This window comes from Aphis gossypii, chromosome 1 (assembly GCF_020184175.1).
Source record: "Aphis gossypii isolate Hap1 chromosome 1, ASM2018417v2, whole genome shotgun sequence".
In the NCBI taxonomy this organism is placed as follows: domain Eukaryota; kingdom Metazoa; phylum Arthropoda; class Insecta; order Hemiptera; family Aphididae; genus Aphis; species Aphis gossypii.
Genome location: NC_065530.1, coordinates 17,658,673 through 17,686,018, shown reverse-complemented (window position 1 = coordinate 17,686,018; position 27,346 = coordinate 17,658,673). Strand labels below are relative to the sequence as shown.

At 28.1% G+C, this 27,346-nt stretch overlaps 2 protein-coding genes across 8 annotated transcripts in view; both read left to right on the top strand.

Annotated features, from left to right (window-relative positions):
• The window catches only part of LOC114128313 (calcitonin gene-related peptide type 1 receptor), a 153,978-nt gene that overhangs the window by 28,239 nt on the left and 98,393 nt on the right, over positions 1-27,346 (top strand). For 4 of the 7 annotated variants that reach the window (XM_050198861.1, XM_050198860.1, XM_050198854.1 and 1 more), the window contains exon 2: positions 12,296-12,450. In XM_050198861.1, coding sequence (XP_050054818.1) covers positions 12,351-12,450 — 100 coding nt within the window. In that variant the 5' untranslated portion in view covers positions 12,296-12,350. Of the gene's footprint in view, positions 1-1,602; positions 2,075-7,884; positions 8,440-11,004; positions 11,146-12,295; positions 12,451-27,346 lie in introns of those variants that run through there. The other 3 variants (XM_050198858.1, XM_050198856.1, XM_050198857.1) reach the window with 3 other exon arrangements.
• Positions 2,471-7,756, top strand: LOC126549357 (uncharacterized). The gene has a single exon (XM_050198250.1). The coding sequence runs from the start codon at positions 2,471-2,473 to the stop codon at positions 7,754-7,756; it is 5,286 nt and encodes a 1,761-aa protein (XP_050054207.1).

Sequence of the window (27,346 nt, the reverse complement as noted above, 5' to 3'; positions counted from 1 at the left end):
CTATTATTTTCAAAAATGTAAACCAGTTAAGTTGTATGACTGACTAAGCTAAAAATTTATTACAGGAGGGTCAAAAAGTAAAAATAAAAATATAGCTAGGTAAAAAAACAATAGTAAAAAAATCACATTAATTTTTGATTTTTCAAATCATGTCAATTTTTTTATAACATAAAATTATCACGGTTTTATCGTTATCATGATCATATTTTGATCATATCTAGACTGATCGGACTAAACGGATGTACGTCTTTTTTTAACCAGTGATATAGATTTCGATTATAGTATTGACAGTAAAATATTACAAATATAGAATTTCATACTTAATTACCTAGTACCTATATTAGTATTTAAATTTGATTGGTGGTTATTCATTTTTTTTCTTTTTAAAGCAAATATTTAATTTTTATAAAATTTGAACTATTTATTTTTTCATAATAACAATAAAATGATTATATAATATATATGTATACATATTTCAAGTTGATATTATTTTAAATAAATAACTGTTGTAAGTAAATAGTTAACTATAATAAATTTACCAATAAATATACAATATAATATTATATATGCATACTAACCTAACCGACATGCTCAACCTCATTGTTTTTTTAATAATACAATTTCTATTTTTTTTTTTTTTTAATTTTTAAATATACTTTAGTTCTCCTTATATCTATTCTAACTCAAAAATTGAGGACCCATTATCCTTAGAATACACAACTGTAGCGATTTCCAAAGCTTTTCAGTAACGGAGCCTTTTTGTTAAGTAGTGTTTTCTCACGGAGCCCTAAGAAATATTTAATATTAAGTTTTGTTTGCCTATGTTCTGTGAAGCATATTACACATGTTATGTTTATAGGAGTAAGAATAATAAGAAATGTATTAATAAAAGTAACAAGAGTGTTAATAGAACTGAGGAAAATATTATCCATTGTTTAAAATGTATGTCTACAAAATGAGGATAAAACTACAAAATATAATATTATAATTATATTATAGTTAAGTTTATTGAAAAATAGCACAATGCCACAATGGTATACATATAAACGTCTTGAAGTGTGTCTTAATGTAATATATGGAATGGGAATATATATTATCTAATATTAGTCTATTATTTTCTTATTGGGATTTTATTAATGTATGCAAACGTATCGGTGAAGTATCTTTGAGTTGACGGAATCTTGTTTAAATATATATTATGCCCGTTGTTTTAAATAAATATCAATAATTGTTTTATTATTAAATTTGTACGGTAAAAGGAATGAAGCCCCTGAGAAATAATTGTGAAGGTCTTAGGGCTCCGTGGAGCACAGTTTGGGAATCATTACGACTATTGAACAATTCAAAAACTATTCATTCGAAATTTGATTTTGATAAATTAAAATGTTAAGAAAAAACATTCGTCTGAATCTTGAACATCAAAATAAATAAATATGTGGGCCACAAAAAAAATATAGGTATTATCATTATTTATTACAAACAAATAAATACTTTTGTATTTTACTGTTATATAAATATGCATTTTTCATACAAAACTAAAAATACACAATTTCAATCCATTTTTTTTTTCAGATATCTTGTTGGATACTTATCGGTCGTTTATGCGCGGATGCAGTCTTACCACCGTGCGCGAGGGGTCACGATAATGTTCGGTTTTTTTGCGACGTCTTTAAGTCATTCCCTTGTGTTGTCGGCATTGGGGGACACACTGCTTCGCCTGACATCGGTGCCGACCTACCGGTCGCCATGTTGTTGTTGTTGTCTGGCGCGTGTGGTCTTTTCACGTCTCCGCGTCGTGTCTTGTGTCGTCGTTTGTTTGTAACTTAACTGCGTTTTTTATTGCTCTCATTAACATGTGTGTTCGCCCTTTATTGCAACACACACACGTTGAGAGCATTAACAAAGTTCGTTTCGACGTCGTCCATTAAGGTGTGTCTTCGCCGTGTATTGCAACACACACCAAGTCTCCGACGTCAGTGCCCGACCATTCGTTGTATATTCACGTTGGTTTTTTTTGTGCTACGACTGATGAGGCTGAGGAACAGTGTCCATTCCACGCGTTAGCTGAATCCAGGTCAGCCTTATATTATCATACCTCTCCTTTTGGTTGTTAATACTTTATATTATAATATTATATTGTTATTTTTAAGTCTACTAACCTTAGTATCGTAAGAATTTCTATATTATATACATTATTATTCATACGTGTAAGAGTTGGCAATATATTCTTTTCTATAAATTTAATACAGTCCGCTTTCGTATAATTTGTTACTTATTGTTTTTTAATACATCATACTACTTATCCAGCGCATGTAACTCTGCGAGTCTATACCCGGCAGACACCCAGTGGTGTCACAAAAGACCAGGTAGTCGCGCAAACATTTTTGGTCCTACGATCCGGATGACGTAGTAATTGCTTGTTTTGTTGTCATTGTCTTTTTGTCGTATTATTCCTTTTTGTTGCTCAACAATGGGTCGTCCAAAAAAGAATCAGGTGGAGGAATCGACTGATTTACAGAAGGCTCTACTTCTGGCGCGTTCAGCACGTGATGGTGTACTTCGGTCTATTCGTAATCTCGACAGTTTAGCGAATGAGGCTAAAACAGATGTTGACAAGCAGCATGTATTCTTGGCTCGCGTAATCTCACTTGAAAAATACATTTCTCAGTTCGAAAAGTATCAACAAGAAATCCTCGCGTCTTTAGTCGATTTGAATTTAGTACGAGAGTTTGAACAGGTTGACGCACTTGTTGCGGATGCTATGGAAGAAATGTGTGGAACGATTAGGTCAACGATGGAACAGTTGCAACCAAAACGTACACCGAATGATGAATTTCGTTCACTAAATAGTGGTGGGGTTCCTCAAGCTTATCATACAGTTAGTTTACCTAAAATAGAATTACCAAAATTTGACGGCAACGTAATTGAATGGTGTACATTTCGTGATATGTTTCAGTCGCTTATACATAATAACAAGGCGATTTCAGATATTGAACGTTATCACTATTTAATATCCTGCTTATCAGGTCCCGCACTCACTATCGTCAAAGCTGTCCCGTTGAGTGCGGACAACTATTCAATTGCTTGGAATGAGTTAACAAAATGTTATGAAAACCGCCGGTTATTGGCAACTGCACACGTAGATAAGTTATTTGCTTTTGCCCCTCTCAAAAAAGAATCTGTGTCGTCGCTGTTGTCCTTTGTACACACTTTTCGTGAAAATGTTTCGGCCATTAATGCACTCGGAATCGAAAATATATCCAGTTTCTTACTTTTTTATATTGGAGTTCGCGTTATAGATACTGAAACACGTCGTTTATTTGAAGCTAGTATACCACAGTCTGAGATACCAAGTTTAGACGACTTATTAAATTTCATTTCTCAAAGATGTAAAATATTAGAAAACATCGGTAAAAGTGCTGAGAAGGTAGAGTTGGTGTCAAAACCTAATTTTAAAAAAGGTAAGGGTGCTCCGTCAGTCAAGTCCTCTTTAACTTCAACTACTAACAACTCAAGGCCGTCACAGAAGACCTCAAAATGCTTATATTGTCAACATGAACACCACCTTTATCGGTGTTTCTTGTTTAAGAAGATTTCGACAGATTTGCGGCGGAAGTTCGCCAGTGACAACTGTTTGTGTTTTTGTTGTCTGAAGACTGGTCATTCAGCAAACGCATGTTCGTCAACATTCAGATGCAAAACATGTCAGAGTAAACATCATACACTGTTACATTTAGATTGCGATAATTTATCGTTAAAGGAAATTAATCAAGAACGCGGTGACAAATCACAACCGAACAATGTTGACTCGGAACCTTCTGCCAGCCTATCAAAATTTGCCGGCACTACATGTACAGACAAAACCGTAGTGTTAGGAACAGCGATTGTGCGCATATTTGATAACACAGGAGAATTACAAACTGTTCGTGTTTTATTAGATGGAGGTTCTCAAGTTTCAGTAATGACTTCCGAATGTGTCAACCGTCTCGGGTTGCAGAGGCATAAAACTTGCACGAACGTATCTGGATTATCTCAACAACCAGTAACGAAGATCAAGGGTAGTACACATTGCAGATTTGTTCCCTTAACAGCTAAAGAGCCACAATTTGTTGCGTCAGACATTATTGTGCTTTCACAAATTACCAGACACATGCCAAGTGAGAAATTACCTGCATCGGTCCGCGAACGATATCGTCATCTGATATTGGCGGATCCTGCTTTCGACGTTCCTGGACCAATCGACATGTTAATTGGAAATGATTTATACCCACTGGTCTTACCGACAAAGACAGATGTTATTCACAGTCCAGGATTGCCGTCAGCTATGAGTACAACGCTTGGATGGGTAATAGGTGGTGCTTTAAACAAGTCAACAATGTCACCAGTTGTCTCACTCTCCATTACTGAGTCTCCGTCCATTGAAGGACTTCTACAACAGTTTTGGAAGGTAGAACAACCACCAATTCCAGATTTACCGACGACGGAAGATGAATTAGTCGAAGAATGGTTCCGAAAAACAGTCAACCGAGATTCCACAGGAAGATTTTGTGTTGCCCTTCCATTCCGCTCACGAATCATGGATAACCTCGCCAATCGTACACCTATTGTACTTGGTCCATCACGAACAATGGCTTTAAATCGACTCTATAATTTAGAACGCCGTTTAACAAAGGACCCTGATTTATATTCCGCTTACCGAAAGTTCATGAATGATTATTTGTCTCTTGGTCATATGCGACCTGCAATCAATCCAGGGAAGTATTTCATTCCACACCACCCAGTTGTTAAACGAAGTAACGACAACATAAAAATACGAGTAGTTTTTGATGCATCAGCAAGATCGTCAACCGGTTATTCACTCAATGATTGTTTGGCAACTGGTCCCAAGTTACAACTGGATATTAGCGACGTCTTATTACGCAGCCGATTTCACAAGTATTTGTTTATTGCTGACATCGAGAAAATGTACAGGCAAATAAATATCTGCGAGGAGGATTGTGCATATCAGCACATACTTTGGCGAAACTCACCAGATGAAGAAGTCCAGGAGTTTCAGTTGTGTACTGTCACTTATGGTATGAGCTCAGCCCCATTTTTGGCCATGCGATGTTTGCATCAGTTAAATGAAGAAGACGGACCTTCCTATCCACTTGCATTTAATATATTAACAACATCTACCTACGTTGACGATATTGTCGCAGGGGCAAATACGGTAGAAGATGTTCTCCAATTAAAACAGGAAATTGTGGCATTACTTCGTCGAGGGAATTTCAACTTAAAAAAGTGGGCCAGCAACTGCACAGAAGTTTTGGAAAACATCGACGTCGAAGACCGTGCACTTGATTCAATTATTGAAGCCAAAGACGTGCATTCCGTCAAGGTGTTAGGCTTACACTGGGATACAAATGTGGATGCCTTTGGTTATCATACAAGTCCTGAAAACCCTGTCGTTACAAAACGGTCAATATTATCCACAATTGCGCGATTGTATGATCCCATTGGGGTACTCGGACCAACGATATTTTGGGCTAAGTGTGTCCTACAAGAGCTTTGGATACAAAAGCTTAATTGGGATGAGCCACCCTCAATCTCTGTAATTGATAAATGGAAAATGTTTATTAATGATTTACCATTATTGTCAGATTTGTCGCTACCTCGTCATATTGACGTACGTCAAGTGAAAAGCGTGCAGCTATTAGGTTTCGCCGATGCCTCCCAAAAAGGGTATGCAGCTGTGGTATATGTAAGAATCGTGGATGCACAAGAGGTTGTCAGGATTCATTTCATTACATGTAAGAGCAAGGTTGCCCCCCTTAAATCATCGGACGCAGACATTACCTTAACTATACCACGGTTAGAGCTATGTGCTGCTTTACTTCTCTCACAACTCCTATCGCACCAATTAGAGGTACTTCAGCACGTTGTCAACATCGAACGGGTACGTGCCTGGACGGATTCCACCATCGTTTTGGCATGGCTAACCACAGAACAAAAGAAACTGAAGATATTTGTCACAAACAGAGTTGCGAAAATTCGATCTCTGATTCCAATGTGTGAGTGGGCCCATGTGACATCTGGGGACAACCCTGCAGACCCTGCGTCCCGAGGAACACTTCCCAAGGAGTTGGTTTCACAATCACTACACATACATGGACCCTATTTTCTACATCTTCCTGAACACCAATGGCCTGTGATTTCTTTATCCAAGTTAAAGTTACCAGCCACGGATCAATTGCCTGAGGTTAAAAAATTCTCGGAATGCACTTTGCATGTTCATCAAGTTGAAAATCCCGAAGATATGTTAAAGCGATTTTCTTCACTAACAAGGATGCAACGTGTTTTATCTCATTGCTATCGCTTCATACAAAAAGCTCGCCGGAAATTTACCACTGATGGCCCTATTAGTTGTCACGAAGCAGAAAACATTTTGAACAAATGTGTCAAATTTACACAAAATTCACATTGGCCACAGTTATCAAAACAATTAATGAATCCTCAGGCAACCATCACACCAAGTAGTTTAGCTCAACTGGCTCCATTTTTAGATCCAAACGGGATAATTCGAGTTGGCGGTCGTTTGAAGTTTTCCACGCTTGATGAAAGTGCTAAGCATCCAGTACTTTTACCGAAAAATTCGGTGTTGACCAGATTGATTATTTTGCATTATCACCAGTGTTTACTGCATGGAGGAATGAGGTTGGTAATGTCTATGATTCATCGGAAATTTTGGATCATTTCTTGTCGATCTGCTATAAAGGAGGTCATCCATTCTTGTGTTACATGTATTCGGTATCGTGCTGCCTGTCCTAAACCATACATGGCTAATTTACCATCTATTCGGGTACAACCTGATTATCCTTTTACAAACGTCGGCATGGATTATGGTGGACCTTTTGTCGTAAAAGAAGCACGAAGGCGGAATTCTAGAACGCAAAAGGCATATATCGCACTATTTGTATGTATGTCAGTTAAGGCTATACACGTGGAGGTTGTTACTGACTTGTCAACAGAAACTTTTTTAGCAGCTTTTGACCGTTTCATCGCGCGTCGTGGTGTACCAACAGAAATCCGGTCAGATTGTGGAACCAATTATGTCGGTGCTGCCAGAGAATTTAAAAATCTATTTAAGGATTCGGCAACAAGAGACGCAGTTCAAGCAAGGGCTCTCTGCCAATGGAAATTCAATCCTCCTGCAGCACCCCATTTTGGTGGAATATGGGAAGCCGCCATAAAAAGTGTCAAGACTCACCTCAAAAAGGTTATAGGCTCTCAAGTATTCACTGTTGAAGAATTCACCACTCTTGCAATCCGCATTGAAGGGATTCTAAATTCTCGGCCACTAACTCCGATATCTGGAGATCCGAATGATTTAAATGCTCTAACACCCGGTCATTTTTTGATCGGTCGCCCTATCAGTGCCATCCCTGAACGAGAATTAACCATGACTCCAATGAATCGATTAAATAGGTGGCAATTGATCAAGCAAGCTCAACAGTCATTTTGGAAAAGATGGAGTCAAGAATATCTACAGACACTCCAAACCAGACAAAAATGGACTTCCCCGAGTCCCTCCCTCGCTGTCGGAGATCTTGTAGTGATAAACTCTCCAAACCGCCCATCTATGTCATGGCAACTGGGGCGAATCCTGCAGACACACCCGGGTGCCGACGATGTAGTCCGTGTGGTGACAGTCCGCACAGGTGACGGTATCCTCAAGAGACCCGTAGTAAAATTAGTCAAACTCCCCATTTCTTAAAAATAAAATCATATAATATATTGCCACTCTTACTAATGTCATTATTATTATCTTTAAAACTATTTTTTTTATTTTATTTTTATTTTTTATTTATCTTAAAAAAAAAAACCAAATTGTAAAAGGCTGACCGAGAATTTCACCATCAATTTCAATCTTTTGAAAGCTTGGCTTTCAAAGGCGGGAGCAATGTTGGATACTTATCGGTCGTTTATGCGCGGATGCAGTCTTACCACCGTGCGCGAGGGGTCACGATAATGTTCGGTTTTTTTGCGACGTCTTTAAGTCATTCCCTTGTGTTGTCGGCATTGGGGGACACACTGCTTCGCCTGACATCGGTGCCGACCTACCGGTCGCCATGTTGTTGTTGTTGTCTGGCGCGTGTGGTCTTTTCACGTCTCCGCGTCGTGTCTTGTGTCGTCGTTTGTTTGTAACTTAACTGCGTTTTTTATTGCTCTCATTAACATGTGTGTTCGCCCTTTATTGCAACACACACACGTTGAGAGCATTAACAAAGTTCGTTTCGACGTCGTCCATTAAGGTGTGTCTTCGCCGTGTATTGCAACACACACCAAGTCTCCGACGTCAGTGCCCGACCATTCGTTGTATATTCACGTTGGTTTTTTTTGTGCTACGACTGATGAGGCTGAGGAACAGTGTCCATTCCACGCGTTAGCTGAATCCAGGTCAGCCTTATATTATCATACCTCTCCTTTTGGTTGTTAATACTTTATATTATAATATTATATTGTTATTTTTAAGTCTACTAACCTTAGTATCGTAAGAATTTCTATATTATATACATTATTATTCATACGTGTAAGAGTTGGCAATATATTCTTTTCTATAAATTTAATACAGTCCGCTTTCGTATAATTTGTTACTTATTGTTTTTTAATACATCATACTACTTATCCAGCGCATGTAACTCTGCGAGTCTATACCCGGCAGACACCCAGTGGTGTCACAAAAGACCAGGTAGTCGCGCAAACATATCTAATATGTATTTATAAATAATACACATTGCATAATAAAATAAAAGTGTATGATTTTTAAATTTTAAGATAATAGTTAACTATACTTGAAAAGTATAGAAAATATTAATATTATTTACTATACTTGAAAAGTATAGAAAATATTAATATTATTTCATACTTATTATATATTTTTGATTTACATCACTTTCGATTTTTTTTTCAATATGGTTGGGGGCGTTGGGGCTGTATTAAATAAGTCATAGACCACGTATTTAACATGCTTGGTTTAAATATTGTATAGTAAAAAAGGGAGGTCTAATTTGAAAAAGAAGTTTGTTGGTTCATGGAACACTCCTTGAGTAGCTAATAAAAACGATTTTAAGAATCTACTAATATGGTCATTAAGTATGTTAAGATTTCCAAAAATTAGATTTAAAAAAAAAAAAGAGATAAGCTTACATAGTGAATTATGTACATTGTAAAAGTGAACTACTTATTAAGCATTAGATAAAATAAACTTAGAAATGATGTATTTCTAGTATTGTGAACTACACGGTTACATAGTTATTAACGTAGTCTGTCATTTATACTTTGCTCATTTCTCGGTTGGTATCTTTATTTGTAATTGCTGCCTCTTATCCGGTAGGTCACGGCTCATTAACTTAATGTCAGTAACCACGGTAACTATGTAGAGTTAACTATCGTTGCTTGTTTTAAAATCAGTTTACCTTATTCGTATACAAATACCAGGCTGTGTTGAGGGGATTGTTTTTGAAATTCTACACAAAATATTGTCATTTTTATTTAAATATCAATTGCTTATTAAGCAACAAAACTTAAACTGTGTTAAAATCCAGTTTAGTAGTTTTATAACAAAGTATTTTCAAATTGTGTAAAGGTCATTTATTGGTTTTTGTACAGTTTGAAGATTAAGATGTATTTATAAACCATTAAATAAAAATATGATATAAGTTATGAATGGGTTATATTATGTGTACATTTATGTATATTTAGATACAATCAATGCTTAGTTATTTTTCAGATAGTTTTATAATTGTGTAATCGTTAAGTTATTTTATAATGTGTCTATTAAGTCTATTAGGTATGTAGATATGTGTACAGAAATATTAACTTAAACATTGGTAATGTGATTAAAAGCATAAATAAAGCAATATTCATAATGAAAAAAAAGGAAGGAAAAGGAATGGATTAATTATTCTTTGTTTGGGTTTAGAATTTTAGGGATACGCATTGAAATTCAAGTCTTTGCTTACCTATGTACACGTTGGCTGATAATTAAACAAGAATAATAAGTAAATAAACAGTTCAAAATTCTTAAAATACAATTAGTATATTGTATTACCTAAGATTTTTCAAATCGCAAATAATTTGTATTTCAATATTATAACATGGACGATTTCAAACCCCCAATAAGAACTGTGTAGCCGTGTAGGCATATTTAAAATAAATATATCTAGGTAGATGATACATTATGTAAGTGAAATTATTTTATGTATCTAATCTATTTTTACGTACACACTAGGTACACGTGTATTATATTTATCGTCCAATGCAATTGAATTATTAAATTAATTTATATTAATTATTTACTAATCTAGAAATTACAAAAATAAAAGATTTATTAACGCAATAAAACGCAATTTAAAATGACCGAAAAATGTATTTAAAACAAAAATAAAAATATTCTTTTGAAACTCGATAAAATGTTGTATGTTTTATTCTGAGATATAAATCCAAGATAGTTATATGTAGTATTTAATGAAGTGTTAGTTTAGACACAAAAATCATCTTTTTAAGAACTTTATTTTTGGCAACACCACTTTATGGATGGTAAATAATTAAGAAAATATGCAATATTTATTTATCTATTTTGTTTTATTAGATGGTAGGTAGGTTTGTATCACTGGGATAATAATTTGAAGGGTTATGATTTTTACTTAAATTTCAGAAGAACTATTATTGTTAGCTTATTCTGAAAAAAACATGACCACGTTTTTGGTGATGAGTCATCCAACTCATAACTATAAACACTTAAATTTGACAAGTGTCCAGAAGGTGTCATATCGGTGGCAAATGTCAAAGATTAATTTCATAAGGAGTTAAATGTAGAACTAAATTTAGAGCCATAATTATCTTACTGGATTTTTTAGTGGAAATAATTAATTTAATCAAATTTATTTAATTGTAAAAATAATCTATGTTTAAGGTCGTATTCAATAACGCGATTAGTATTGGATTCTGGTACGTAAATCATAATATGGTTTATAATTTTTAGTTAACAATTTACTCTTGCTTACAATTGCTTAATTTCTTTAATAAAATACTTGAAAACAAATAATTAAAATGTTTAATTTTACTAATGAGATTTTGTTAATTGGAACATTTTGTTAAAAGGTAAAACATTTTTAAATTTTAACTACATATATTATATACATTATACACAATATGTCATACGTGTTTTTAAAATGTTAATTTTAACTAAATTGAATGAATATTATTTGAACTATTCATTGTTCACTTTTACTATACTGTCAAATTATATATTAAGTATAAATTCAGTATTTTATATTTTTTATTGAAGATTGTTTTGGTATATAATATGCTTACCTACTTAGCTTTTTACGTAGGTATCTATATATTATGTTATTATTTTATTATTATTTTTGAAGTTGTAACTAATAAAAAAAGTGCTTTATGTACTGTAGGTAAATAATAAATAGTTCTGTCTTACGATATTCATCATTAGATAACATTTCAAATTTCAAGTGGAGTTATGGATGTATTGATTTTACAATAGGTACTCGTAATATGTGTTTTTTCATCTGTTATTACTATTTGAAACAGTAAAAATTATATTTTAAACGAATTATCACGAAAAATAACCATTTAATAATAAAAGTATTATTTTTTGTAATTCAAAAATGAAGAGCCTTTGATACTTTATATTTCCACCAAATTTTAATATTAGCATTTCCTCTACATGATAACATTTTTACTCAATTTTAGCTATTTATGTAGATTTTTTTTTTATGTATAGTGTAACAAGCGTGCAAGAATCCACACTCCATATTTAATTGATTAGGGGAGATTTTGACTGTACAGTAGTAGTTCCTCATTGCTTTCTAGATGACTGTACTCTTCAGACCATTGGTCACAAATTAATTTTTATAAGGGTCTGTTACAAAACCTGTTATGAAACATATTTTTCATAGTAAAAAAAGAAATATTTTTATTCATCATCATATTTTTTACATAAACAATTTTTCCTTACTATTTTTTTATAACCTTTTTTACCTAAGCGATATATTTAGATCTTATCTTTCTATTATAAAATATAAATATAGCCAAACAAGTTTATTATTATATTATCAGTATAAGTATACATATACATTTTTTGAAAAAAAAATCAATAATAATATCATGCATTGGTTTATGTAATAAACAAATAATAATGTCGATGATTTGTGACAGCTATCGTTAAAATATTTGCATCTATTAAGTACCATAGAAAATATTTTAAAGAAATGTGTTTTGTATTTTTCAGTTGCTTTAATCCAAAAATGGTTAACGTATGAATCGGTTTGATTTTAAAATACAAAATGACTACAGAAAGTCCAACGGGGATTTCCGCAGAATTTCAAAATCATTTGAGATCAGAATGTGAACACAAATTAAATGAAACAGTTTTCACACATTCAAGTAAGTTATCGTGAATTATTGAAAGTACATATTTTTAAAATTCCAACTAATTAGAGATTATAATTAAATACTCAATAAATATTTGTATATAATTATTTCACACATCTATTTTCATTTTTAATTATTTAGGAATGTTTTTTTTTTTTTGACAACAAATAAGGTTACCTATGTAAAAATAAAAAATAAGTGTTGTGTTAAGGTAACACTGTACTTGTTATCATATTATTTTCCGTTACTCTGTGTATAAGTCACTCACTCTCTCCAGTTCGCGTAGTCTCGTCAATTAATCTTAGATGTAAAATTTGTGATGTATTAAATAAAACTTATAATAAAATAAAATGTCAAACAATATTTTGTTTATTATATTTAAAATACAACATGGTGTCAGGTGTTGATTCATTATGGGTCGAAAAAAGAAGGATCAAGCAGATAAATCTGGATCACAACATGATGAGTCAATAAACGAGCCGCAACAAACCACGTGCACTGATGCTCAAATTTCTACGAACACATTAACGATGTCGTCAGGTCTTATTGGTAATGTAAGTCAACTATCCTTAAATGGAAATTTATGTCAAAATTGGTCCGATTGGTTACAAGAGTTCAACATTTATTTGATTGCGAGTGGTTATGATAGTCAGCCAGAAATACGTAAAATATCAATATTTTTACATTTTATTGGTAAAGCTGCTTTAAAAATCTATAATTCATTTAATGTTAACATTAAAGAGTTGACATTGGATGATCTAATATACAGATTTAATGAATATTTTATTCCACGTAAAAATGTCACTGTGGAACGCCATAAATTTTTTACGCGCTACCAATTACCTGATGAAAGTATTAATGAATATGTAGCAGATTTAACAAATAAAAGTATGTCATGTGAATTTGAGTCTTTACGAGAAAGTCTAATAAAAGATATGCTAATCTGTGGTCTGAATACAAATAGTATTAAAATTAAACAATGTCTATTAAAAGAAGATGATCTTACATTGGAAAAAGCATTGAAAATTGCTACGTCTATGACGTTGTCACAACAAAGGATTAAGCAACTGGATGTCATGGATGGGAGCAATGAAGCAGTCAAAGAAGTACTAGTAGTTCAGTCAAGAGAAAAGTTCAAAAGTCGAGGTCGTCATCAAGGGTTGTATGGTCATAAGAATTGTCAGTCAATATCTTCAGATAAGAATAACCAAACTCGTGAGTCATCGCTGTCCAGTCAATCGTCAAGGATCAAAAAAGAAAGTTCAAAGCAGTCATACGGTAATAATAATAATTTAAGTCCTACATGTAGTCGTTGTGGTCAAAGTCATAAATTTTCATGTCCCGCCAAAGGTATCAAATGTCATAAATGTAATTTGTTTAATCATTTTGCCAAATATTGTAAGACAAAGATTGTTAATCAAATGACACTTGATAAAAAAAATTCTAGTAATGATAATTTACTTTTTATTGGTTCTATAACTGATTATAATAAAAATGATGTTTGGCAAATTGTCTTACAAATTAATAACAGAGATGTGAATTGTCAGTTAGATACAGGTGCCCAAGCTAATATAATGTCAATTGAAATTTTTAAAAAAATGAATATTTCTCTCAGTAGTATTAAAAAACAATCTAATGTAAAATTAATGGCTTTTAACTCTAATAAGATATCCACTTTAGGTAAAAGCACTATTAAATGTTTTTATAAACAAAAATATTACTTAATTGAATTTTACATAGTTGATTTTTCATGTAATACTATACTAGGTTTGGAAACATGTAATAATCTTAATTTAATATCTAGAATTAATCTCATAAATAATGATAATGAGATTTCTATTTTAAATAAGTATGAAGATTTATTTGAAGGTCTAGGATGTCTACCAATCACTTATCATATTCATTTAGACACTAATATTCAACCTAAAATTGATCCTCCTAGGAGAGTTCCATTTAAAATTTATGATAAATTAGAATCTGAACTGAAAAATATGGTCAATATGAAAGTAATAGAAAAAGTAAATGCACCAACGTCTTGGGTTAATTCTGTAGTTATTGTAATAAAAAAGGATAATAAGCTTCGAATATGTTTAGATCCAAGAAATCTAAATAAGGCTATAAAACGTTCACACTTTCCTCTTCCTAGTTTTGAAAATGTTAAATCTAGATTAAATGGTTCATGTTATTTTTCCACTTTAGATGCTAGCTCTGGTTTTTGGATGGTACCGCTTGATGAGGAAAGTGCCAACTTATGTACATTTAACACTCCCTTTGGTAGGTATAAATTTATTAGACTTCCTTATGGTTTAAATTGTGCATCAGAAGTTTTTCATAGAATAATGACTGAACATTTTTCTGATATAGATGGTGTATTTTTATATGTTGATGATCTTATCATATATGCTAAAAATAAAGAACAACATGATCTAATACTAAAAAAGGTATTTGAAAGAGCCCGTCAAATTAATATTAAATTTAATAAAACAAAATGTCATATAGGTGTCCAAGAGGTAAAATTTTTAGGACATATTTTTAATAAAAATGGTGTTCAGCCAGATGATGAAAAAATCAAAGCTATAACTAATTTACCGTCACCAAAATGTGTAAAAGATTTACAAAGGTTTCTAGGCATGATTAATTACCTAGGTGCATACATACCTAATTTAGCCGCCGAATCAACTATTTTGCGTGACTTGTTAAAAAAAAATTCATTGTGGCAATGGGATGAAAATTATGAAAAAGCATTTTGTCATTTAAAAAATTTAATATCAACATTTCCTGTCTTAAGTTATTTTGATTGTTCAAAACCTATAACATTATCAGTAGATGCTTCACAAAATGCTGTAGGTGCAGTTTTGCTGCAAGACAATAAACCTTGTGCTTATGCCTCAAAATCATTAACTGAAAGTCAACAAAATTTTGCTCAGATAGAAAAAGAATTATATGCGATAATGTTTGGTTGCACTAAATTTCATCAATATTTGTATGGTCAAACAATTACTGTGCAAACTGACCATAAGCCACTAATTACATTATTTACAAAACCTCTTCATTCTGTACCTGTCCGTCTCCAACGCATGATGCTTAAACTACAATCTTATGATTTAAAAGTTAGATTTGTTCCTGGTAAATTACTAATAATTGCTGATACTTTGTCTAGAGCAGCACTTCAAATAACTGAAGTTGATGAAATTGAAGATGATATAATTTTAAATGTTCAAAATTTAATTTCTAATATAGCAATTTCAAAAAATAAATTAGACTTGATTAAAAAAGAAACACAAAATGATTTGGTATGTAAAAAACTTAGTGAAGTTATACAAAGTGGGTGGCCAGAAAATAAAAATTTAATTGAGGAAATAATTAAACCCTATTGGTCTTTTAAAGAAGATTTATGTATAATAGACAACTTATTATTTAAAAATAAAAGTTTGCTTATACCTATAAATTTAAGACCAGAAATGTTAAAAATAGTTCATGAAGGTCATATGGGGATTGAAAGATGTAAAAATTCAATAAAAGATTTAATATTTTGGCCTAACATAAATTCTGATATAAAAAATATTGTTGAAAATTGTGAAGTATGCATTAAATATAGAAATAATAATTCTAAAGAACCTTTAATACCACATGATATACCTCAAATACCTTGGTTTAAATTAGGAACTGATATATTTCACTTTGATAATAAATATATTTATTGGTGGTAGACTATTATTCTAAATTTATAGAAATTGCACATTTAACATCTGGATTTACAAGTACTTCTGTTATTCAACATCTTAAATCAATGTTTGCTAGATTTGGAATACCATTTTCAATAGTGTCTGATAATGGTCCACCATTTAGTTCACTAGAATTTAAACAGTTTATGTCTGAATGGGATATAGAACATATCACTTCAAGTCCAAATTATGCTCAATCTAATGGGTTAGCAGAAAGATCAATACAGTCAATAAAGAAATTACTAAAAAAGTGTAAAGAAAGTAAAACTGATATATATATAGCTCTAATGCATAATCGAAATTCTCCTAAAGGAAATTTATGTTCTCCTTCTCAACTGTTAATGTCAAAATCAATTCGAACAAAATTACCTGTTTCCATAGATAACTTAAAACCTAAATTAACTGAATTAAGTGATTACCAAAATAAAAATAAAAATAAAAACAGATAAAACAACTAATTATTATAATAAAAAAACAAAAAATTTAACACCTCTTGCAGTTGGTGAAAAAGTTTTATTTAAATTAGTACCCAATGGTCCTTGGATCAATGGTAAAGTGATTCAAATTGGTAAATTTCCTAGATCTTATGTAATTGAAGGTGAAAAAGGAGGCAAGTATAGAAGAAACAGAAAACATTTAATAACTTGTGCTTTAACCACTTCTAAACCAAATAATTATGAACAACCCAACTTAAGTTCAAATATAAATAAAAAATTTACTCGTTCTGGTAGAATAATAATTAAACCTAAACGGTTAGATTTATAAGCCATAATTATTATGCAGTAATTACATATTATACTAATTGTTTGTTTTACTATATATTTTATAACTACCTATTTTATTTTATGTTATTTTTTTTTTCCTTTATCATTATTATTATAATTATAATTACTATTATATATTTTGTATTGTATTATTATGATTTTTTTTTGTGTTAAAAAAAAAAAAAAAAAAAAAAAAAAAAAAGAAGGAAGATGTTGTGTTAAGGTAACACTGTACTTGTTATCATATTATTTTCCGTTACTCTGTGTATAAGTCACTCACTCTCTCCAGTTCGCGTAGTCTCGTCAATTAATCTTAGATGTAAAATTTGTGATGTATTAAATAAAACTTATAATAAAATAAAATGTCAAACAATATTTTGTTTATTATATTTAAAATACAACAATAAGTTATTAAAATGTAATGTAATTATTATTATTATTATGAATTTTAAATTATGTCATTTATCGTATGTTTAATTTATTATTATTTTCAATCTTATATTAACGCTTCATTTCATTATGAGGTGCAACTGCATTTCAGTACTTTAAGGCCCTTTATAGTTATGATTGTTTGTAAATTGCTTTTTATAATTATGTCTGGTAAATTTTATTACGAGACTTATGTGAATACACAATAATTTAGAAAAAACTAAAAGTATTTTTGAAATTTGATAATTGTCATGATACTAAATTATAAAATATCTTAAATTACTTTTATATTACAATATACATCAGTAAATTCATATATGTTTTGAATAAATAATATTAGAGCAACGTTACTAATTTTTAAATTTAACTAAAACATGTTAGTTGCTTAAAATATTTTAATTGTTATTATTATTTAGTTACAATAATTGTGACTAGGTATATCATAAATGTTAGGTTTAATAGATATGATTCAATATTTGTTAATATTAGAAAAGTACATAGTTACTTAAATTATTATTAAGTTAATTTTATACTTATATTAATACCTACTATAAAAAACATGTGTTTTATGATATTCAACGAATTCATTATTGTTTGTTGCGTTCTTAAAATATTTATCTCAAATCTGTTTTAATATATTAAGTATTATAAAAATTAAAAATGTTTATTAAGGTAAAAACATTTAAAAACTAAACAACACGAAATTCATAGTTTTTGCTGTGTAATTTTATTTTAAGGTTTTAAAGTTACTAAAAATATGATTATTCTGCATCTGATGATTTGTGTGTTTTTTTTTTAAATTTAAAATTAAATTTCAAAAGATTTTTCACAGTTACGTGCATATTTTATATTTATACTTTTATACGTTCAAAACATTTGAAAAAATTTTATTTTCACGTATAATCTATTTAATATTATTTATAGTCGAACTTATTTAATTAGAATAGTGATAACACCGAAACACCTTTTATCACTGATGACAGGTGATTCAAACGACTATAATAATAGTTGGGATTTTCAGTTGTCACTAATTGGACGGGTCATGCTTATTGAGTTCAGGCTGTATCAGTTGCGTTTACCATAAAGTGGTAACAGGCACTGAATATATACATATATACTACTATAGAAATTAATGCTTATAATGAGTTCATGGTGATTTTGTCAACGTAATATTTACCAGATACTGATTGTGGTATGATAAATATTTATTGTGCAGTTTAAATTTCACAAAATGAAAATGACGGTAAACCTACTTTTGTCTAGATATTGTTTTTTTTTTTTTGTAAAATTCGATATATTTTGACATCAAAATCGATAATGTTCATAATCATACTTTAAAAGTTTATTGTGTTTTAGGTCAGTTGATGGATATAGATATTATGCGTTTATTTAAAAATATGAATAAATAGTCAATAATTTTAAACAAATATTAAAGGTAGGTATATGAAAATACTATCAAATGTTATTTTGCAAATGATTCCTTCTTAAAAATAATCTTTAATATTTTTTATTAAATTATTATTCATTACTAAATTTTATATTATTTGTTATTTGACTATTCACAAAATTGTTTGAAAATTTTGTTTCTGTTTGAAACATTTTTATGAAACGTTTTAACGCTTATACATTTAATCAAAATAGAAATAATTACAATTTGTTTTAATAAAGTTATTTGTATATTTTATATATTTATTATATAACTTATATTGAATTTTATTCAGTATAAGAAAAAATCATAATATTTTGTTTAAATATTTAATTTCATCAAAATTTGAAATCTAAATATCCATAAAAATTTGTTGAGGTTATATTCAAAACTTTTATTATTTTTTTTTTTAAATAAATTATGTAAGTGTTTTGATTAGGTAATTAATTATTTATTTATTTAATCAAATTTCAAATGTATGTAATAATTAACTTTTTATTTATTATAATTATTCCTTACAGAGTTTAATCAGTTAATCATTAAATAATATTGTATGGTAGATAATACATGCACAACACAATACACTAGATTAAATCTATATTTTTTTAGTAATATTTATTTATTCTAAATTGTACGGAAAAAAATGTATAGTCAGTAAAAGAAGTTTTACTATGCTCGTTTATTCAAACCAATGGAAAATTTTATGTTACTGACATTGAGTAAAAAAATAAACTAATGTCATGTTCACTTTTAGCTATCTAAAAAAAATTAAAGTTTATTGTAATTTTTATTGTTTATTAAAATAGAATTTAATAAATAATTTTTTTGAAAATGTGATTTAGTAATATATTTTAAAATTCAATTAAAAATTTTCTACAATATCTCGATAAGTATGTCTTCTAAACTAATACGATTGATAGAAGGTATCTAGTAATATAAATAGATGAACTATTTTAAAATATAAAGTTAATTTATTCTATAACAACATAATATAATAATAAACAATATGCAATAACTTCTGTTTCAATAGTATTTTACAAATACTATATTAAATTATTTAAAAATGATATTTATTAATATCAGCTTATAATATTACATCATTACTTAGACAATTTATTTATTGAACAATTACTTATTTATTTATCATAGTCGTAAACTCTCAACAATGATAAAAATATTTTAAGTCCTCAATGACATTTTATATTTATTTTTTTGGCTATAATATTTAAATTATTTTAATTTACAAAAAAAGTAATATAAATTAATTTAAAATAAGAATTTAACACGTGTGCTATAATATTTTAAAATTATAAATTACTTTTTTTATATTTTTATTTAATATAAAAATACAATTTTCCTTTTATATTAATAATATCGATACATATTATAGTTATATGTAATCGGTGATTGTTTAAATTATAAAATTTAATAATTTGTCCATTTTTTTCGATTATTATTATTTTTTATAAATTATAAGTTATAAGGTAAATTTATATATTATTTATCAGTATTTATAAATGTAATTATTATTCATGTATTAACCACTACCACCAATATTTACGTATTTAAAATAATAAAATTTTATAATATTTAAGTTTTATTTTTTTTTAGTCAACGAGCAATATAGAATTTTACCAAGCCAAAAAAGACCATCACTAAATCATTGTTATTATTAGACTGAACGTAGCAATGAATTTATTGGTTTTGTGTATGTTCGAAGCGCTATACAGTAGGTAGAAAAAATTAATTTGTTCAATTTTATTTATAGTTCTTTGTAAGTTCAAATTATTTTTAGTTTGCTTTCAATTAATGTATGATATCATTTTTATTTGTACATAAAATACCTCGAATATTTAATACAAAGTGCCTCATAAGTTTTTAATAAAGCCATAACATTAATTATATGAGTATTTATTAGCAGTAGTTGAGATAACATTTTGACGAAATTTAGACTTAAAATTAATGATTCATACTTGATTTTTGTTATTTTGTTATTATACAAAAATATTAAATTAAAAAACTTGAGATTTTGATACTTAGTGTAATTAAAATTTATTTTCGATACAATTTAATCAAGTTTTAAAATATTTAGATATATTTTCATCTATTTATACCACGAATTTAATTGTGTTGATGTCCGCATTTTAATGAGATATTTATGTGTACGATTTTCGTGGCTAATTTTCAGTACCTATTTTTATTATTATATTTATTCATGATAATATTATAATATGTACTTTGTAGCACTCAACATGCGAATTAATTTTTAATGCACAAATTGGACATTTTCTGCCAACAACCAAATCATGTTCAAATTATTATTATTAATAAAAATAAAATAGTAAAACTGTATCAAATCTCAATATTTTTAAGCTGACATTATTCATAAATAATCTCAGGTGGTGTATTTGCAGTTCACACCACCTGCTCCCATTTAGTATATGATCAATAGGTACTCAATAACAGTAAAAGCTATTATTTATTAGTAGGAGCTAAGATTTAAATGAAATATAAAATAGTAAAATATGCTATACAAATATATTAAATGTTAACCAATATTTACCAAATTATTATTAAGTGATGTACCTTATAATCTTAAAATAAATTTAATAACAAAATTACATTTTATTTACGATGAATAAGTTATTACTTTTGTTACACTTATTTTTAAATATAGAAATAAAATTTTTGGTATCTCTTATGCGATATGCATTAACTACAATTAAAATGTAGTTAAAAATATAACTAATCAAATTAATAAAGGAAAACTAGAAAAATAACATACCAATGTATAAAAATTCTAGTCTTTTTTTTATTATATAGTGATCTGTTATTTTGAATTTGTGTTGTAAGCTTTTTATAATTATAGTTTATTTTTGTATTAACAATTATAATGTGTGAGTGTTATAAATTATTAATATTTTTATAAAGAATAATTTGAATGTATACTTATGTTAATATATTTATATTATGAATCGCGCTGTAATATAACTTAAAATTAATTACGGACTTACAATTTTTATGTATTTTGACTTTGTAACGTTAATAAAAATAAAAAAAATACTTAAAATATTATGTTTTCAATTGCAATAATACTATACTTATTATTATGTAATTAAATAAAATTAACTTATTTATTAATAAATTAATATAGTAAATAGTTTTACAATAATATGTTATAATTTTTAGTTTGTATAAGAAATTATGCCTTAAGAAATCTGTCATAACAGTTTACATAAATATTGACTTAGCCATTAATTCGGGTCTTAGGTAAACCACATGCCATCAACATGTTACTGACACATTGAAAGATGTACTAAATATATCTATAGGCTATACTGTATGTATGTTTATGAAGTTTTTCCTCACTTGTCTTGCTAATTCAAAATACCACCCAATAACAACAAATTCATTTTTGCGATTTTTATATTTTCAATATTAAACCAACAGTGGGAGGGCCTTCATAATATGGCACATCCTAAAATAATTTAATGTATTGAATGATTTCCGTTATATTTTTTTTATTTAAACAAATATTAATCTAAGAAATTCAAAACATTCCACAGTCACTTAAATTATTATTTTATTTACACAAAACATAAATTAGAATACACCTTTAGTACCTATATAGTGATTTTTTGAAAAAATATGTTTCCTCACTATTCTCTTTAACTACGTTAAAAAGCTTTGTTATATGTTAGGAGTACTTTTTTTTTTGCTTTTGTTGTAAATTTGTACAAATGAAAGTACACATAAACTGATTTTCTAGTTATTACACTTGAATAAAAATAAACCATGTCCATCTTGATAGGGTTTATCAACAAAGTAAGGTAATACGTCTTCCTATTAACTGAGTTACACTAACACCAACATACACCGAGTGTTGTATTATATATTTGTTTTTTTTCCTGTGAGAATTCTGGAAACACACTCACACAAACACAAACACAAACACACACACACACACACACACACACACACCACACACACACACACACACACACACACACACATAATATATACATATATATTCAGTATTAAAATTACAATATGATATTATTTAATTTATATTTTCATTTATTTTAAATTTCTATGAGTTTTAATGGAACCAACAATAATAGGGAGTCTAGTATAATTCAATTACTATTCATGCATTAGTAAAGTAAAATTAAAATAATAATTGAATTCTTTCTGTCAATTTAATGTTCTATGTAATAAATAAAAAATATTAAAATATTTGATAAGAATTATGTATAATTCAGTATCTTCTTCCATTTCAAGACAAGTAGTAATATAATTTAGCATAAAGTTATTAATCGATATAGTCGCATGTCTAGAATTAGTGAATTAGTTATTTTGATAATTTAATGTTTAAAAAACTGTTAATTGTCTAGACTGCAATAAATCTTATGATAATCACAGCCTATATAAATTGAACCATTCAAGAACTTTCCACTAGAAGATTTGTTATTATTTTATTTTATAAAAACTGCAGTTATTTGGTAGTCGGAGATCTTTTAGGGATTTGGAAATAACCATTAATCACTTATCAGTTGTCACTAATTACTTCTATAGAAGTAATTAAAATGTAATACTTAAAAATTATGTTCGACAGATGGTTTTTTTTCAACAATATACGTATAAATTAAAGTAATTCACTCAGGAATTATCAGGTGCCATGGTGGATCTAAAATGTATTATAATATATTACTGTCGCTGTTTCAAGTAGATTTTTTTTGACATTATTTGAATATTATTCACGATAAAATAAACAAATTTCCATCATGCAGTTAGAGTACGGTCCATCGTTGGATTCAGATCGAGCTATATTGTTCTTTACTAATCCTTTTAGTTGAAATAAATCATATGAGACCAGGGAAATTTACGAGTGGACTGCGCAACACCTCTACCGTTTACTGGCGTTCTTTGTAAACGATTCATTATAAATTAAAGAGGTGAAATGCGACCATCATTTGATGGCAAAAAAAAAAAAAAAATTATATTTGTTAACGTTTATAAGACTATTGGATGAGAAGAAATTCATGCTGTTATAATTTGTATTGGTATTATATGTATAAATTCATAATAATTATTAGTTGTACTACTTTTGGACAATATTTTTATTTTTATTTTTAAAAACAAAATTATTCAAGTAGATACATCTTTTAGTGTTAATTATTATTAAGTTATAATTTTAAAAAATATAACACTAATGTATTATTATCATTTACCGAGATTTAAAAAAAAGTAAGAAATCATAATATTGTGTAATAATCATATTTTGAAATTCAATTAAATATATTATGTGTTTCTTTAAATGTAAAAAAGTGGATGATTAATTTAGTTTTTAAAATTTATAGTATTTAGATTAAAACAAACCATATATTGTAGTTGACAATAATAAAACATAATTTTAGTATAATGCCATAATTAATTTAAAATTACATATTAATTAAACCACGCATGAAATGTAAATGCTAGTATGCAGACTACTTTAAATTATTTCAGTTTCAAGTTAAATTAAACAATATACATAAACACGTTTGAAACTATTTTATATATTATTTATGAATCTTATAATAACACTTAATTTATATTATATCATATGACTATTATAATATATAGTTATTGTTTCAGCATTATTAAATTAGATCAGTGAATATTTATTTTGTAATAAGTATTTTTTTTAAAATGAAAACATATCAAACTTCATGTTGAAATGATCGTATATATTACATATTATATCATGATGTATTGGTTAGGTATCTACTTGATTCTTGAAGGGGAAAGTTAAAAAATAACCTATACTAACAATTATTCGTTAAAAATTAGAACTTAAAAATACGCAAAAACTTGAAATATTTGCTAAATTTTACTATACTTATTTATAATTGTCTATACACAATAAAATTTAGAATGTATTTAGACTAACTTTAAGCTTTTTGTACGCATTTTAAAATGTTGTATTCATCAATTATTTTTTCAATAAATATTAATAAAAATGTACGTAGCGTACTTGTTCAAAGTATTTGAAAATATAAGATTTTTAATACCAATGTTATGATAAACTATACAAGTTTGAAAATATTAAAAATATATTTTAATGATGCGGTTTTAACACAATTTCGAATTTCAAATTTTAATATAAATCGTGAAAACTACGATAATTTGTAAATTTTTATGTAGTTTCAATTTTAATTGATTAATAAATAATGCTTCAGTTTTAATAATACAAGGTTTTTTATAAGTCACTGTAGAATTTTAAAAATATTAATCATATTATGCTATAATGTAATTAAAAATTACCATTGTGTATATGTTATTATATTATTATGATTTTTCTTTATACAATAGAATTTTTAAAACATTTAAACTAATTTTATTTATACATATCTTACTTTTCAGTTTTTTTTATAATTGTACAGTACGTGGTATCTACTTATAAGTTAATAACAATAATTATCTTATACATCTTTGGTCATAGTGTTTGTTATTTGATTCTTCCTAAACGGCTTGACCTATTTTCATGAAATTTGTATATTTGGTAGGTCTGACAATAGGTTGTACTTTAACTCGAAAAGTGTTTTAAAAAAAGGAAAGGTCCAACCCCAATAGGTGCTAAAATAGGGGTTTTGAGATTTAAGATGGAAATTTTTGTTTATTAATAGTTACTATTGGTTTATAATAATAATAATAATAATTTTAAATAAATTTAAATTTATATTTTTAATACATTTTTAATTTTACATTAAATACTTATTTTATGACTGTGAATGCTTGGCAAAATACTAAAATAACAAACACATTATCGGAAAACTGTTACAAGTCCCATAGCCAAACGATGTCTGTTTGTGGGATAGATGTGAGCATACCATATATCACACATTCAAACATCGGTAATTATACGCTACATATACTTATTATCCCCACACACTCACAATAAGTTAGTCATTTATAATTATACTATAATTCTCTAAAAAATATTTGATATACAGTGAAACAACGTTTGATGGGTAGGTTATTATTATATTACGGGATTGTTATGTTGTTTAAAAAAAAAAACATAAAATAAAACTGAACAGTCTAACCCGTACAATAATTCTTACAAGCAACGAAGTGCACGGGGATAGCTATTATGATATAATTTTAAATATATGTCATGATAGGACGAAGAATAGTTCAACATTCTATACTACTTATAGACGAATAAATTACTAAATTACTAATAAAAATATAAACTAGTTATACATTTTTCTTAAAAATAGAAGCTGACATATTATCACATACGTTTATTTCGTTTAGAAACATTTCCTTTGTACAGTGAAAAAGATTTATCAGTTAATTCGAATTTAACATAGTATTCATTACTGTGATCTACTATCTACTTAATGACAAGGTATGCTATAAATATTTAGCCAGTACAGAGTTATTTATTTATTTTTATTAGTTATTTAACAGTCCGTCAAATATTCTACTAATATACCATGACACTTAGTGCATAGATTATTATTGTAACAAAGTTATTAATATAAAATAACTTTTCGGTTATTCTAACTTTTAATTTGGACTACTGTTATTACTACTATCGTGTTCTTTCATCAATATAGATTTTTCTGAGTCTATTAAAGTTGACAATTTCGGTTAAGTATTTTTTCTTATTTCTATTTTAATATTACGTGTAATTTCAAACGAAAAAATGTTTGTTTTAAAGTCCTTATTCTTAAAAGCACAATCTCCCCCGGATGCAAGAAGTTCTCGCATCTTGTGTCTGTCACTAATAGCCGTTAGAACAAATAGCATGTGGTCTTAAGTCACGTAAGTAGCATTAAGTGTTTGAGAGTTGACAATAGTTTTTATCATAACATTAACAAACGTCTTTTAATAGTATCGTTTTGTAAATTGAAAAAAAAAATTTATTTAAACAAGTCAATCAAAAATTGTTGATTTATTAATTTAATCGTTCATTTTTATATTACTGCTCAAAGATAAATTTAATAAATTTAATAAAATAAATTGGTTAAATTTAAACTGATACCATTTTAGTTCTTTTAATCATTAACTTTTGATTAAAGTATAATAATATGATGACCACATATATTTAAATTAATCGGGTTGAAAAATCTATAAATTATTTATATTTTATTTGTTTTTAGTTTCTAATGATAACATAATTTGTTTTAAATTGTTTTTAGTAAAATATTATAAAGTCATCTTTGCTAATTTTATGCTATATATTAATATAAATATTTTTTTGAAAATTTAACGTGTATCTAATAATGTACCTACTCGTTTTAATTATGTAACTGGGCAAAGTATTTGAACCGTTATTGATATAAATATTTGTGAACTAAATAAGTAGTAGATAGACGACTATTAGGTATCCATATAATATATTTTATCAAAATAATATTATGTACCTATTATGAAAATGTTCGTAGTAACGATTTATTCACTTCTCTGGTTAGTAATATAATATTTATATCCAATAGTTATGTAAATTATTTATAATTTATTTTACCAAAACTTTTTAATTAATATTATTATTTCATTTCAATAAAATTTTT